Genomic DNA, 15438 nt, shown 5'->3' with positions numbered 1-15438 from the left:
CCAGTTTATTCCACTCCACTCTGACACAGTACTCCACTGTGCGCCATTCCACTCTGCGCCACTTAATGCCGTTGTACTCTGTCAATCCACTCTACTACCCTCTACAACACTGTATTGTACACAACTCCAGTCTACAAACATCAACTAGACTGTATGCTACTCAACTGTAGCCTGCATCATTTTCCAGTTCTGTACAGTACCCCCTACACTGTACTGTACAACACAGGACTCCAATTTATGACACTTTACTTGACTGACTGCAGCACCACTACACTTTACTGCAGTCTCCTGTCCATCATTTTTTTGTTTTCTAAAACACAGTTCCACAGTGAGAATTTGTTTTTGAAAAACAAAAAAAGGACAGAATTATTTTTAGTAACAAAGGTCTGACTATCGGCCCTAAATAGGGTGGTTGTAATGCCCCTGCTGCTATGGCCAGCACTCTATCAGGCAGTTGGAATAAGCTTTCTTTGACACACCCAAGCAGGGGCATTGCTGACGGAAAGCTGACAGTCTGCCCAATGTAAAAAGAGTAGACGGAGCAAGAGTTTGGAGAACTGGATACTCCATCACACTTGACAGATTACCATGTCTGCCGAACTCTAAATCATGCCCCAAGTCACATACCAATATAGTAACAGAATGTCTCATAGCTGCCACTCCACCTTCTTGCAAGATAAACAGAGTACCACTTCTTTACTTGGGTGCACCTTAGCTTAATCCGTATGACTCTAGTGGTAGGAAGATAAGGATGGAGTTGGAATCCATTCACATAGCAAGTCATTTATTTAGAGAACAACATCTGCGCTGTTAACTGTGTACTATGTTTCTTTAGTGCTATCCGGTGCTCAGCTGATTTAAGTCTACTTTTGAGTGGAGTTCAAAATCTGAATAGAACCAGGTTATTTGTGAGAAATATCACCACCTTTGATCTGAATATATTCTTGAATGATGCACAGAATAGTCACCACATACTCAGCACAATTGTTATGGACCCTTCTTTCGAAACTGTTGGATTAACACAGTCCTATTGTTTCAGAATAATGGAGCGGCAGAATCTCATATTGCAATGTCATGGCGAACTTCTGAAAGAAGATGCATTTGCCCCAGCTTGTGATCACAGCTTCATGGACCGTAAAATCAGAGAATTAACAGATATTTTGTACAAAAAGGATAGCAAAATTGAGGTACATAAATAACAGTCATCTCATAGTGTGCATGTTTACATCAATTTGATGCATTGTGTCCAATTATGGTGTAGATAGATTTTTTTATTTTTATGGAATTGAACAAACACTCTCTCCCAGCTTAAAAAGCAGTAATCATGTTTAACACAAAATAGTGCTTTGTTTCATTTTTTAATAATCATTTTCTTTCAGTTGGTCTGGTGAAATTAGTAGTAATACTTCCAATCCTTCTCCTCTAAACCTGTCTAGGTGTTTGTACTGTAAGTATGGAGAACAACGTCTATTGTCCCAGCAAAATTGGAAGTTTATAAAGAATAGTACTTGTATGCCCATGCATGCACCTTTCCACTAGCAAATCTTTCTTGTGGGCCTAACATTTCCCATAGGTTTATTCTTTTCCTTTGCTTCATGAAACTAGGTATTTCCACACACCATCCTTGGATCTCTTTCTGCCCTCTCTTTGTCTATCTTGACACTTTCAGGCATCAGAAGTCTCTTCTGGCTTCCATGCACAGTTTCTCACTCCTCTGATTTTTCCTTTCTTTATTTTCATTGAATTGCTAGTAACAAAAGGGCAGACGTAACACAGTTCTTGACATTCTCTGGTAGTCTCAACTAGAAGCAGCACACACCCAGTATATAAAGTAAAGCATTAGTCTACAGCCTGTCAGAGAACACAAATCATTATAGTATTAAACATACTCATTTCATCATTCACTCATCACAGTAATAAAGGCATAGTCAAGTGAAACCTAATGGATAGTCATCCAATAATAGTGTACTAATAGTTTGATTTTACTCGGATTCCTGGGAGGCCAGGACTGAATGAAATTTGGTCCAGCACCTTTGAGTCTACCTCATTAACTCATGTTTTCCAAGTCATGAGGCCAATTATGTTGTTGTTGCCACTCTTCCCCTAATTGTTACATGTGTCCTGGCCATACGTGTTGCTAGTCTGAAGCAACTCAGGCTGTAGATGTTAGTTGGCTAAATACACCCAAGAAGCTGCCAAATGGATATTACGTACAATGCAAACCCTTATCCCATCTCTCCCTTCAGACTAATGCCTACAGTTCCAAGTCATCCCAATCTAACTTAATCTATGGTACTTTTGTTATAGGTCATTAGCTTTGTTACTTGCATGTCATGCTTCGTCAGTGGCCAGTTATGTCCCAGTCATCTTGGAGTCTTCATATGGAATAAAATAGAAAATTAAGAGCTTTTCCTTTGGTAACTCCCCTGATTGATATGTTCTTTCAAGGGTAGCCATCTCAATTAAAGAGAAGTCTGGTCTCTGGTAGCTAATAGTAATGGTTGTCTTACAGGGTGTACTCCAGAATTTCTCAATAAGCCTAATACAGTGAATTGTTTTAGTTAAAAAGTCTAAATGTAGTCTCTTCTGCTGGCTGCCTATTTAATTTAGTTATGGGACTGAAGTGTCTGTGTGACAGGGTAGTGGAGTTGACTGCGGGTTTTTAAAGCTCACACAGAAGTCAGCACTTGGGTTCCACACCTCAACACAATGCCTGCCGTTAATCACACTGCCTGCCCCCTTCTAAACTATGTAAGATTTTTTTATTTGTCAAGAAGTTGTTACTGTGAGGACTACCAGATGTGCAGCCCCGTACATGCTTAATCTTCAGGTACCTATAAAAGCCCTGAAGGCATTCAGGGTTCAGAAATATTTAAACAATGTATCAGAGAGAGGCCATTGATAGAAAATCTATGGTTACAAAGGTACTGATAAGTGCATGTAGAGTTTTCAGAATTAGGCAGCCAAGCTATCAAGATCCTTTTACAGTTAGCTAACAGGGCTAGTTATTGAATAATGAATGCCTCCCTTTCACAGATGATAGCAACTGGATTCTCAGTCTCCAGGCTTTCGCGCTGATGAAACATTTGGTTTGTCATGACTGGAGAAGGGATTAACATTAATGTTATCTTTTGCTACAGATGGATTATACCTACAGTGGTCTCCTGACCCCTACCTAAACAAACAGCTGAATACTCCTAATGCAATTAAGGAAAAGTTTTTGTGGGGTTGCAGTCTTAAAATAGCATGCTTCATATCATGGATCCATTATATGTCCCTGTTGCGTCCCTTTGGGTGTTCTGTATTTGGCTGATCCTCTTTAGTCTCACATTAACCTTATCTTCTTGCCATCCTTCCTTTCGGGCTTGTTTGGATTAGTCTGCACAGCCAGAAATTCCACAATACACTTCTAACAATCCCTTTCCTTTATAAATCTGAGAACACTGCTAATTAGTAACTTTAATAGCAGACTCTGCCCTATACTCAAGCCAGTAAAGTAGCATAATAAAGTGTTGTTGGGCTGTGCCAGTGGCAGAACCTCAAAGGGACCATGCTGAATCTCAAAAGAACCACGTGTTGTGTTAGGGAATCTTCCACCCAGTAAGTTACTTTACATTGTTTGCTGGGACTGATCTGAAGCGGCTGAAAATATTGCTGATGATGATATTGAAAATAGGGTAGGTGTACCACAAGCAATGCTTGACTTTATTGCAAGACAAACACTACTGCATATCAGTAAGAGGTATTTGCTACGTGGCACATTACCTGAGCTTGTAGCTCATATTGGATCCTGTGGTTGGATCTATTCCCCATTCTGTGCCTTCAGCTACAAATTTTAATAATTAATTAACATTTTACTATTGCTAAAATCTGCTACAGTTATCCTATCCTTCTCCTTTCTTCTTATAACATCTCTCGCAGTCCAACATCATCTTGGATAGCTCTCAAACAGGACTACACTATGGATGATTTCTTCCCCTTCCAAGTGCAAGAGACTAACATTTAAATTTAATCTTATTCTTTCTAGAATTTGGGATTAGACTCCGTAGGCGTACATATATATATATATATATTTTTTTTAATCTTCACCTTCGTTGTCTGAATGATCTTATGTCAATAATTCTCTGTTTAAAGACAGAGAGACATCATGTGAAAGAAAATGTCTCTAGTTCTGTGGAAGGCACGATGACAAACACAAGGGACCTTAAACTGGATGGACTTTTCTTTTCTTTTTTTTTTTGTTTAGAATGCAGCCAGTCTACGTTGGAATGGTGTAAAGGACTTTTCTCAATGAAGCTCTCTTTTTTTGCTTCATGATTTTCTTAAGAAAGGGCAACTCCTCCCAGTAACCTTTCAACTTAGCATATCTGTGATGGTAGTTGCATATCCATGTTGCATATCCTTTTAAGAGGGTACTAGTTACAAATGGAGGATCAGTATGGATAGTTTTTGATTGAAGATGAAAATCTTTACAGAAGTTGGGAAGCCTGTGACACAGGGAAAGAGTTTATCCTTAGCATCCATGCTGAGTATTTAAACAGAAGAAAACAGCAGCAGGAAAAAGTAGTAAAAAAAAAATCTGAGACAGAATGTACCCAAGATGGTTGCTGTACATGCCAAAAAGGTGAACGTCTTGATTAGGAATGTATATAATCATAACCAAACCCACTGTCAAAGGAAAATTACATTGATCTTTTAAAGTAGGTGAAAGAACAGTGATTGAATCCAGACATCCTGCCCTTGAATCATCTTTTCAGATGCAAGCCTTTCAAAACCCATCACAGGTATGGGGAAAGGTAGAAGTGAATCTTTCTTGGACACCAAACACTCTCCCTCTGCAAAACCAAGACCACTATCCTGTGAATTTGTTCTGCGAATGTAACATTAGGCCCCCTTTGGAAGCTCTAGGTTTATCCGGGTGGCACAGAAACGGTGAGAACATTAACACGTTCTTTTCATTCAAAGACTGTTTGGTCACAAGACGTCTTGTGACTCCTTCCTTGGCCTACAGTGCACCAGGACAAAGATTCAACATGAGACTGTTTATTTCAGTTTCAGATGTTCAGCTCGAGCTCTGAGACAGTCAAAGTTTTTCTGTTCCTTTTGGCTCCAGTCCTTGATGCTCCTGGTCATCGTAGGAATAAGCATCAGTGTTGAACGCAGAAGAGCTCCCTTTCCAGACTCCTATCTTATTTCAAATGACTCTTTGGGGAAAGTGGTATGGAGAAAATGCCTTTCCAGATTTGTCCTAGATGTAATACAACATTTTCATGGTTCGATCATCACATATTCGGTAACCTCAGTCTGTCTCCTGAACACGAGGATCCTCCTGCACTGCTTGCTTGCTTTTAAAATTCAGAACACTCGTTGGTATTGAAGTGTTTGTTGTTGGAACCATCACAACTTGTAGCACTGGAACCTGACCAATGTGCCAGACATCTTTGGCGCCAAAAAGATTGAGAAGCAGAAGAGGAAAGCGGGGGTCCTAGATGGTACTAAAGAAAAGCAGGAACCAGTAGATGGCAGAAGTGTGCAGACTTGTGAGTCAACAACACTACGAGTTATGAACAGATGGTTACAGTGTAAGTACTATTTTCCTTCATCTTGGCTTTTGAATGATAAAAACCTTGAAATAAAAAAAGATGAAACTCTGGTAGCACTATGAGTTACGTTGTAATAAAATTCAGCTATGTTACATAAGAAACATAGTCATCTTAGAAAGCACTACAGTAAGAACTAATGTACTGTTGAAGGCTCTGATTGGTATTCGCTCTTTGCCATTTAGTCCAAGGGTGGCACCACAAAAAAAGGGCGTATTACGTTCCTAACCCCTGCCATGAGCCTTAAAAAATGATAAATGTTGAATTCCTCGATCAGAAATTATGGTGTGTGGCAAAAGCAAAAGATTTATGTCAAATGCATTGTGGCATATGTTCATCTGTAAGCAACCTGGATAGAGGAGAAAAATTAGTGGTCATTGAAAAAGTATCTACGGTTAACATAATGACTTGATAACCGTCCTATAATAGATCAGTTATGCAATCAGTAAATATGGTATGCCATGATTCTATCGCTGCAGGTATAAAAAATGTTTGCTATGTAAAGGCTAGTTTTGAGTACAGATAGGACAAGGCTTAACATGTTCTTGGTGATCACAATTAACTGCAAACTACTAAAAATAACAAAACTACAGCAACATGGTTTTAACTTGTCTGTACTTGAAATAGCCAAATCATGACACATGCATCACATCAAGTTTTAATTCCTTGGTAGGGATGAATATAGCTTCTTGGCTGACATACATATTGTTACTTCTTGCAAGAACCGTTTTCAGATGAATAACTAAGTGTTTTAAGATCAGATTGCTCTTGAGCATCTTTAACTTTTTCCAAGAAAGACTGAACAATACCAACCAACTAATGTGAAAGTATGAATGGTTGATCATAAGTCAAAGATGATTCATGATAACAAGAAGACAGCATTTGTCAATAGGTTCTTAACCCCAGGAATATAAGTTGGAGTAGAAAGAGGAATGGCCACAAAGCTTGGCAAAATTCTTACACTGCACGTTCTGTAGACACTTTAAATTTCTATGATTGGTCATAATTTAGATTTTTTTGTAAAATAAATCTTTTTATTGAAACATTGCTCATCATACAGGTTTGCAAGGCAATGTCGCAGAATATATAATATCATACAAAGCATTGAGGGTCCGCATCCAGAAGTTCTAACAATTATAGAAATCAGTTACAGAGCTTTTACGGCTCAATCTGCTGCATGGAACATCTGCCAAACTTGGCTCAACAGTAGCTATCCCACCCGATTTTGCCTCCACCAGTAGTCTTGATAGGCTTGCCAGGACACCCCTACCACCCCCGGCCCTGCACGCCCTCCACCCCCATACCTTCTCCCATTTTTTGGGAAAACTAACTAGACTTTGCTACCCCTGCCGCCACCACCAGCCAGATCTTCTGGCATTTCGACCAGGATGTCTCCCCTGATATCATCAGAAGGAGTCATCTGGGACCCAGGGAAACCTCTTGTAATAGAACACGGGACATTCTCTCTGTAACTTCCCTGCTACTTAGGGATATCTCTGGGCATTTCCACAGGATATGAAAGAAGGTACTCCCCCGAACATACTCCGGAGACATACTGGCGATTGTGCTCTACCTATTTTTTGGGAGAAAGGTTCTGAAGTTGTTGGATCTATGTAGTATCCTCAGATGAACTAGCCGAAACCTAGCTCATACCGCTGTTTACCTCAGACTTTTAATTGCTTCCTGCCCAGTTATCGTCCTCAGTATCTCCTAGATCCTCACCCCATGCCCTTCTCTGTGTTACTAGTGGATCCAGGGAGTTAATTACAAGTTTCCTGTAGATTACCGAAATTGCATTTTCGAAAATGGGCTCTGTGAGGAGGCGATCCTCCAAGGGGAATGCCTTGGGGAGCTGATCCCCTTCCAGTATATGACGCCGAAGAGCATGTCCCAATTGCAGATACCTATATTTCTCTGTCTCGGCCAGTTCAAACTCTTGTTGGATGATCTCAAATTGTACAAAGGCTTGTCTCCACCAGACATCCCCCAGATGTTCTTTTCCAATTAGCTTCCACTTCGAGAAACTGGTCAGGCCCCCACCTTGGATAGCATGTTGCAGCCCCACAGCATAGTCATTGTGGTGAGCGTACCTTTCCATCCCAAGTAATCAGTGCCCTCTCACCACACCGTGACCGAGTCTGAGTGTGTGTCAGCAAGGCTTTTTCCTGTTTCTTACAATATAGGATTGCTTCATATCCTCTACGACCCATGGCTTCCCAGTCCACCCTATAGGACAATTTCTGACTGTCAGAGAATACCCAATCGTTGACCACTAACAGCTATGTCACTCAGTAGTACTTTAGGAGATGAGGTACTGCCAATCCATTGTCGAATACCCCTCTCTGAAGCTTAGTCAGTGATGTGCACAGGGCCCCTCTCTATCAGAGCAGCAGTAGGATTTCATGGACAATCTTCCTAAAAAAAAAAAAAAAAAAAAAAAACAATCAGGAGGAACTGGAAAGGGCATGTTTTGGAGGACATAAAGGAGGCGTGGGAGGTCTTATAGAGTGCTGCTCTGCCCAGGAGGGAGAGAGGAAAGATTCTCCAGTGTACCACATCTTGTTTGAGCACATTCCTATGTGAAAATTCCTGTGGGTTTCAGGTAACATAAATTACTAGGTAGTGAAAGCCCTCTAGAACTAGAGGTGCCACACAGTCGGTCGGAATTCCCCCGGACAGGAGACAGAATTATGATTTGGTCCAATTAATTCAGTATCCTGAATGGCTCCCAAAGATATAAGATACCTGGAGTATCCTATTTATGAACAGGGACAGCTGCGTGACAGAGTAAAGCATAATCGTCGTGGAAGGAGATATGCTTTTCCCATGCCCCCATGCCCCCATCCGCTCCCACTCCCTGTATCAGGGGGTACTGGGGAATCCAGGCAGCCAGTAGCTCCAGCACCAGTGCAAAAATCATAGGAGAGCGGGGGCATCCCTGCCGGGTTCCTCTCTGCATGCAATATACAAGACACCACTCCATTCACCGTAACCAATGGTTCTTGGTAAAGGAATCTGATCCAGCTACAAAAGTTTGGCCAAAGCCATGTAGCTTGAGCTCAGTGAAGAGGTAGTACCATTTGATACTGTTGAATGCCATTTTGGCATCTAAGGCCATCGCCACTGCTCATTGCGTCCCCTACGGGCGCTTCCTTTGCAGCACCCCATAAAGTCATTGAGGCAGGTACTTCTGTATGGAATGAAGCCAGGCTGATCAGGGTGTTTGATTGAGGTAATAACCTGGTGTAGTCTGGTTGCCAAGACCTTCGCCAAAACTTTGACATCAACATTTAGTAGCGGGGTGGGTCTGTAAGACCCACATGCTGTTGAGGGCTTACCCTTTTATGGATGACCACTGTAGTGGCAATCCATTGACCTTTAGGCAAGCAGCCATCAGCTTGCGTGGTCCGAAACATGTCTAGAATAGGCTTGGCTACTTTGTCCGCCACCCCCTTGTATAACTTAATGGGCAAACTGTTAGGACCGGCTGCCTTCCCTCACTGTATGCCACAGATAGCTGTCTCAATCTCCTCTTCCATCAAGTCTTCCTCCAGAGTCCCCTGCCCCTCTCCTGTGAGTTTTTGTAGGATAATATCTTTCAGGAAATCTATACAGTCATTGTATGTCATAGTCTGCCCAGGAGTATACAGCTTCTCATAGTAGGCAACAAAGGTATCTGCTATGTCGGCGCTGGTCGTCTATAGGACCCCAGCTGTATCTTCTATGGCTAATAGCAATGAGCGTTTCCTATTCCTCTGCTCCAGCCAGGCCAACAATTTGCTGGCCTTGTCCCCTACGTTGTAGAGTGTGCGTTGAGCCGCCAGTGCTTGTCTCTGTGTCCTGTTTTCTGCTAATGCTCATAGGTCTTGCTGTCTAAGGTGCAATTGATGGCAATAGAGTACCGTACTGTCACTTACTGCCTTGGCCTCCAATAGTGCGACGTCTCTCTCTATGGCCTCGCATTCCACCTTTTTATCCTTTTTTTAACTGCCTATTAAGGCCTGGGCCTGCCCCCTCACAACCATTTTAAATGCCTCCCATAGAGTGCAGGCACAGTCTACAGTCTCCTTGCTTTTGTCGAAGTAGGAGTCGGTTCCTTGCCTGAGCTTTTCCCTAATATCCCTGCCTCTGAGATGCCATGGGTCTATCCTGGGGGAAGTAGCGGCCAAGTGAGCGGGACTGCCACCAGTGAATGATCTACGATGCCCCACGCATGGTGAGTCGCCTCGGGACCTGTGCATGTTTGTGTACTGTGCATAATCAAGTCGTGAAAAGCTACCATGTGCAGGCGAGAAATATGTTTGTTGGACTTTAGGTTAGGTTATGCTCCCTCCAAATGTCAATCTCTCCTAGTGCGTCTAGGAAGGCCTGTAGTGGACCGCTGGTGCTTGAAATGCTGCTGCAATCCTCCTATTCATCTCTGAATCCAACACTGCCTTCTTGTTCCCTCCTAGTAGAAGTGTCCCACTTGGAAGTTCCAGGAGTAGGGTACTAAGATCTGGAAGTGTTGCAGCATGCAATCTTGGCGGTATGTACAGCGAGCATATGTTGAACGTGCACCCCTCTCATGTGCCCGTTGTGGCCATGAAGCAGCCAAGGGGGTCATGCCAGGTGCATTGTTGGATGAATGGTACTGATTTCTTGATGAGAATGTCCACCCCGCTTGAGTCAGTTGTATAGCCTGCATGGACAAGGAGTGCATAACCAAATCTAGTAAGGGTCTTATAGTTATGTCCCCAAAGATGTGTTTCTTGGATTAACACCAGATCGGGGGCATGTCGACGCAGGTGCTGGAACACTAACATGCAATTAATTCAACCCCCCCACAACCCCAGTCCCCTCCACAGGCCATTGACATTCCATGACCATATTTTCAGCCCCAGTGGTGCCTGCTGTGTCAGTGTATTAACCATGGTGAGGTGTTTCCTACACCCTTTGGATGTACAATAAGTAATTAGCGAGTAGTCTTTTGAAATAATCGCGCGGCGTTCTGTAGTATCCATGTAGTGAAGTTTTTTACTCACTACATGGATACTACAGAACGCTGCGCGATTATTTGAACGCGGTTTTCTTGGAATTTTGTTATTTCATACTAATAGGATGATCTGCACAATATTTCAAAAGACTACTCGCTAATTACTTATTTCAGACGTAATAAGAAATTTGAATTGTTTGGAGGACTGAATTGATTAGCTTAAATTTGTTTCAAGTAAAGCCCTGATGAAGTCTTTGTGATTAATGTCTCATAGGACGAAACACGTGTTGGCTGTTGTGGCTACATGAATATTTGTTTCGGCTGTTGTTGCTACATGAATACTGATTTCAAGGACGGCTTCTTATCACTGTGATGAACTTTATATCCCAAGAATAAATTGAGTTCTGTTCCTTTAATGAATACCGGTCCTACAGTGAAATTTATTGTATTGTTATTGACACTATATACTACTATTTTTTGGACCCATAACAATTTTAATGAGTTGGTTTTTGATTCATGAGTGCCCTGACATCTGGTTTATCACTGCAAGTTGATGACTCCTGTTCAACTGCGAGAAATAGATTTTCCACCCAAACGGGAGGCCAGGCAGCTGACGTCCGCTCCTGACTGAAGTACTGGAAAATTTCCCCTTGCTGCTGCCCAGGGCCACCGTAAAAAGCCTGCTAACAGGCCCCTTAGTCTAAACATGCTGGCTCAGTGGGGGGAACCGAACAAGTTTGGAGAGTGGCCAAGTCTCCAAACTTCACTTGTTCCCAGGCTGGATTGAGAGGTAAACACAAAATATACGCTCTCTTATCACGTTAAGGTTCGTGTGAATTCAATTTGAAAAAACACAGCTTGGTCTACCATGTGGAAAAACACAGCTCATCTGCAATGTCTCAATAGCAATGTCTAACTCCACGTTAAAGCCAATAGGCAGCTAAACTGAATGTAATGTCTAATGCCATGTTAAAGCCAATATGCAGCTAAACTGAATACAGAATGTAATGTCTAATGCCACGTTAAAGCCAATAGGTAGCTAAACTGAATACAGAATGTAATGTGCTCCTGATGAACATTGAACAACTAATATGCGCAGTGGTGAAACACAAAGTCATTGGTCAAACACACGTAATGGCATAACAGGCGGCTAGCGAGCTGTCTTAATGTGCGTTTTTTCTTTCCGGGCGGTTAGGCACGTCCCCCCTAATTTCAAAAGGTTATGTGGTTCTCATCAGCACGTGTCCCCACTCAACGCAAGCATTTTCATAGCTAGTAACACCCTTTCCAATCTCTTTTTGATATGACATGATGCACCAATGCTTTTATCCATCATCGCCTTGCAATTTCAACAGAGCAAGTGCTACTGCCAATTCAGAAACATCAGTCATCTCTGTAAGTGTATTTCTGATTTCAGGATTGCACAAAACAGGAGCCTGAGTGCACATTCTCTCCTGCATGTTAAATGCTTCTTTCATACTTTCAGTGAAATGCGCAAGCCTCTTAATAAATTGGTGCTAAAAATTTGCAGCCTAAAAAAACCTTTTTGTTTCCTTCACATTGGTAGGAAAGGGCCTTTCATGGATGGCTGACACCTTCTTTGAATCCTGAGACATACCAGATGCCTTAACCCTAAACCCATGATTTTCAGCTTCTTCCATCTCAAACTCACATTTCTCAAGTTTACATGGGAGTTCATGTTGAAGACAGGATGACATTATTGATACATTCTTTTGATGTTCAAAAGGGACTTTAAGGAAAAACCAACTGTCATCTATGCATACCAGCATAAAGTAGTTAAAGACATCAGAAAAATATTGAATCCATGAAGCGTTGAAAAATGGCGGGAGATTTTCACAATGCAAATGGCATTACGTGATACTCCAAATGCCCAGATGGTTTTTGAAAAGCTGTTTTAATTGCTAGCCTGGTTATTTATGCATCATATGGAAACCACCCTACAAATGAAGTTTGGTTTAAAAAAAAAGAAATAGAAATTGGTGCAGTTGTTTGACTGGGGTGTGAGCCCCGGGATTATGGTCACTGTGGGGGTTATTACCAATATAAACCTCAGAGACCTGGGAAAAGATAAATGATGAAACAAAGATAAAGTCAATAAAGGAGACGCAGCCTCTTCCTGTAAAAGTAGGAGGCAGCTCAACCCCAGTAGAATTGTCAATTTTGTTCAGGGCGTATATCAAATCACATTTACTAAGTAACATGTTCAACAGATTCCCCTGCGGGCTATGATCAAAATGCAAGCCATTAGTCGAAATGCAATGTCAAGGTTTATGGGACAGAGCTATAGGATCCTCGCACAGATGACAGTTAATCTCCTGCAAATATAACCCCCTAGCCCTCTGTCTTACTACCCTCCAGGGACCCTAAAAAATAATCTAAATCAGATACATTTCTAACATCCTGCAAACAGGTTTTCTATTATAGGAATTTAGCAGCAGAATTGGAAAAGCCCCTACAAATGAAAAAACTAAAGCTTGCAGATTAAGGGACCCTGTGTCAATAACCTCCACAATGCCTCTAAAGTCCAAAGAGATAAAAACAACTACCCCTCCACCCCCATTCCGTGGCTTCTCTAGCTGAGATACACTATGATTGTAGCCCTCCACATGATGATTCTCACAAGACCGAGGTGGTCATTCTAACCCTGGCGGTAAAAACCGCCAGGGCGAATGACCGCGGTAGCACCGCCAACAGGCTGGCGGTGCACCGCTGGGCATTCTGACCGCGGCGGTTTAGCCGCGGCCAGAAACGGAAAGTCGGCGGTGTACCGCCGACTTTCCGCTGCCCTTGAGAATCCTCCATTGCGGCGGAGCGCCATGGGGATTCTGACCCGCCAGGAACAGGATGGCAATAGGGGGTGCCGCGGGGCCCCTGCAGTGCCCATGCCAATGGCATGGGCACTGCAGGGGCCCCCGTAAGAGGGCCCCACTATGTATTTCAGTGTCTGCTATGCAGACACTGAAATACGCGACGGGTGCCACTGCACCCGTCGCACCTTCCCACTCCGCCGGCTCCATTCGGAGCCGGCGTCCTCGTGGGATGGCTGTTTCCCACTGGGCTGGCGGGCGGCCTTTTGCCGGTCGCCCGCCAGCCCAGTGGGAAACCCAGAATGACCGCCGCGGTCTTTCGACCGCGGCACGGTCTTCTGGCGGTTCCTGCTTGGCATTAGAATCAGGCCCCAAGTCTCTTGGAAGCAGACTATCATTAACTGTCTCACATACTCTGCCCAGTCTTCATCATTAAGTTTGGCTCCTATGCCGGCAACATTCCAGCAAATGAGATTACATTTTTTGACAGATTGGTGTTCTTTGCCACCCATCGTCAGAGAATTCCATCCCTCTATCAAATTAGTGCTTGGGGCAGGCTGTATCTGCCAATCACATGAATCCAAGTCCTTGAGGGTCGCAAATCTGTTCTCAGTTAGAAGGGGCGGTGAAAATTGTTGTTTCCTCTTCTCCAAGGTCAATCATAAAGCCCTGGGAAGGTGCCACAAAGTTTGGTCTATAAAAGTAACCCAGGGGAGGTGCACAGATAGAAAAATCACCATAAGAGTTCACAGACTCAAATATGTGAGTAGCCTTGTCAGCTCTCGAAAAAATAATAAGTATGCAGTCCCCTGAGACCGACATTGCTCTTTTTTTCTATTCAGTTTGCTCCCCTTGCCATATTTATCCAGGCACTAGGAAGGGAACTCAATGTTGTATTTTTCAACAGTTAATGTAGTACTTTATTTTTCAGTTGACTTTAACTTTCCCCAGATTCAGGCCTAAAGGGGGTAACATTCCCGAAGATCACAACATGAGGGGTAGCCTCTGGAAGTAGATTGATCGTCACTGTCCTCTGTTTTTCCCCCTCTAACTGAGTATGTGATATATCTTGTGAGGTAGTCATAGTGGGGAATGCCTGGGATCGGGGTTGATCCTCCCCCTTCCAAATTCAGTTATCCAGATTCTCAATTGAGTCCGACACCCTTCAATAGATGGAACTTGTCACTGCTCGTGCTCTAAGATATCACCCTGGGTCACAACGTCTTAGGAGGGGATCTGTCTTCAGGACAATGTGCCACCCTCACACCTTGTCAAAGTTTCCTTACTGGGCTGAACCACCGGAGCTGTCGATGTTATGGGGACGTCACCCATGTCTTTATTAATCAAACGTTCAATTTGTTCCAACTAAGTTAAAACCGGCTCCAAGAATTTAGTGCTCAAGCTTTCCATTCTAAGATATAACTCTTCTAATATACCTCTCAGCCTACAAGTCTCGTCAGTCTGTGAGGTATTCTTCAAGGGCTGACCATCAGTCTTACTCTGAATAAGTTTCTGCTGTTTATGACCCATTTGTTTTTTCTCTTAGGGGCCTGCGTGGTTAATTCAGGAGAGGACCTCGGTCCATGTACAATTGCGGAGATCAATGTGGTCTCGCCATCACTACCACCTGCTCCTATGGGTGTAACCGGGGACTCTGATAAAACTAATTATGAAAATCATTATGAGCACCTAAACTTATGCTCTCCTGTGAGTACACCTTAGACGCAAGTGCCTCTTTAGCATTTACTGTTTCCTCCGTCAGTACACCCATCGCAGACGTTAGATACGTTAGAATAGACAACTTACCCTGCTTTTCCCTAGGAACATTTCCCATATTTTCGCACAACATGAAGTCAATACAAAAAATTCAAATCCAAAAGGGGGAAACGAGGAGGGGAAAGGGGGAGAGAGGGCCCGTCTCCTTCGGCCGCTGATGGGCACAGACAGACCCTATCTTCACCTGGATGCACCCATGCAACAGAAGCTCTAAGATCCTTTTAAATCGAGTGCCTTCGGGTGCAGCTGTGCTGTGAGC

At 43.0% G+C, this 15438-nt stretch overlaps 1 protein-coding gene across 1 annotated transcript in view; it reads left to right on the top strand.

Annotated features, from left to right (window-relative positions):
* Window positions 1-15438, top strand: part of CDK5RAP2 (CDK5 regulatory subunit associated protein 2) — a 687227-nt gene that overhangs the window by 95096 nt on the left and 576693 nt on the right. Inside the window, exon 8 of the mRNA XM_069241280.1 lies at window positions 1040-1187. Coding sequence (XP_069097381.1) covers window positions 1040-1187 — 148 coding nt within the window. The remainder of the gene's footprint in view (window positions 1-1039; window positions 1188-15438) is intronic.

This window comes from Pleurodeles waltl, chromosome 6 (assembly GCF_031143425.1).
Source record: "Pleurodeles waltl isolate 20211129_DDA chromosome 6, aPleWal1.hap1.20221129, whole genome shotgun sequence".
Lineage (NCBI taxonomy): Eukaryota > Metazoa > Chordata > Amphibia > Caudata > Salamandridae > Pleurodeles > Pleurodeles waltl.
This window is presented reverse-complemented; position numbering and strand designations above follow the sequence as displayed.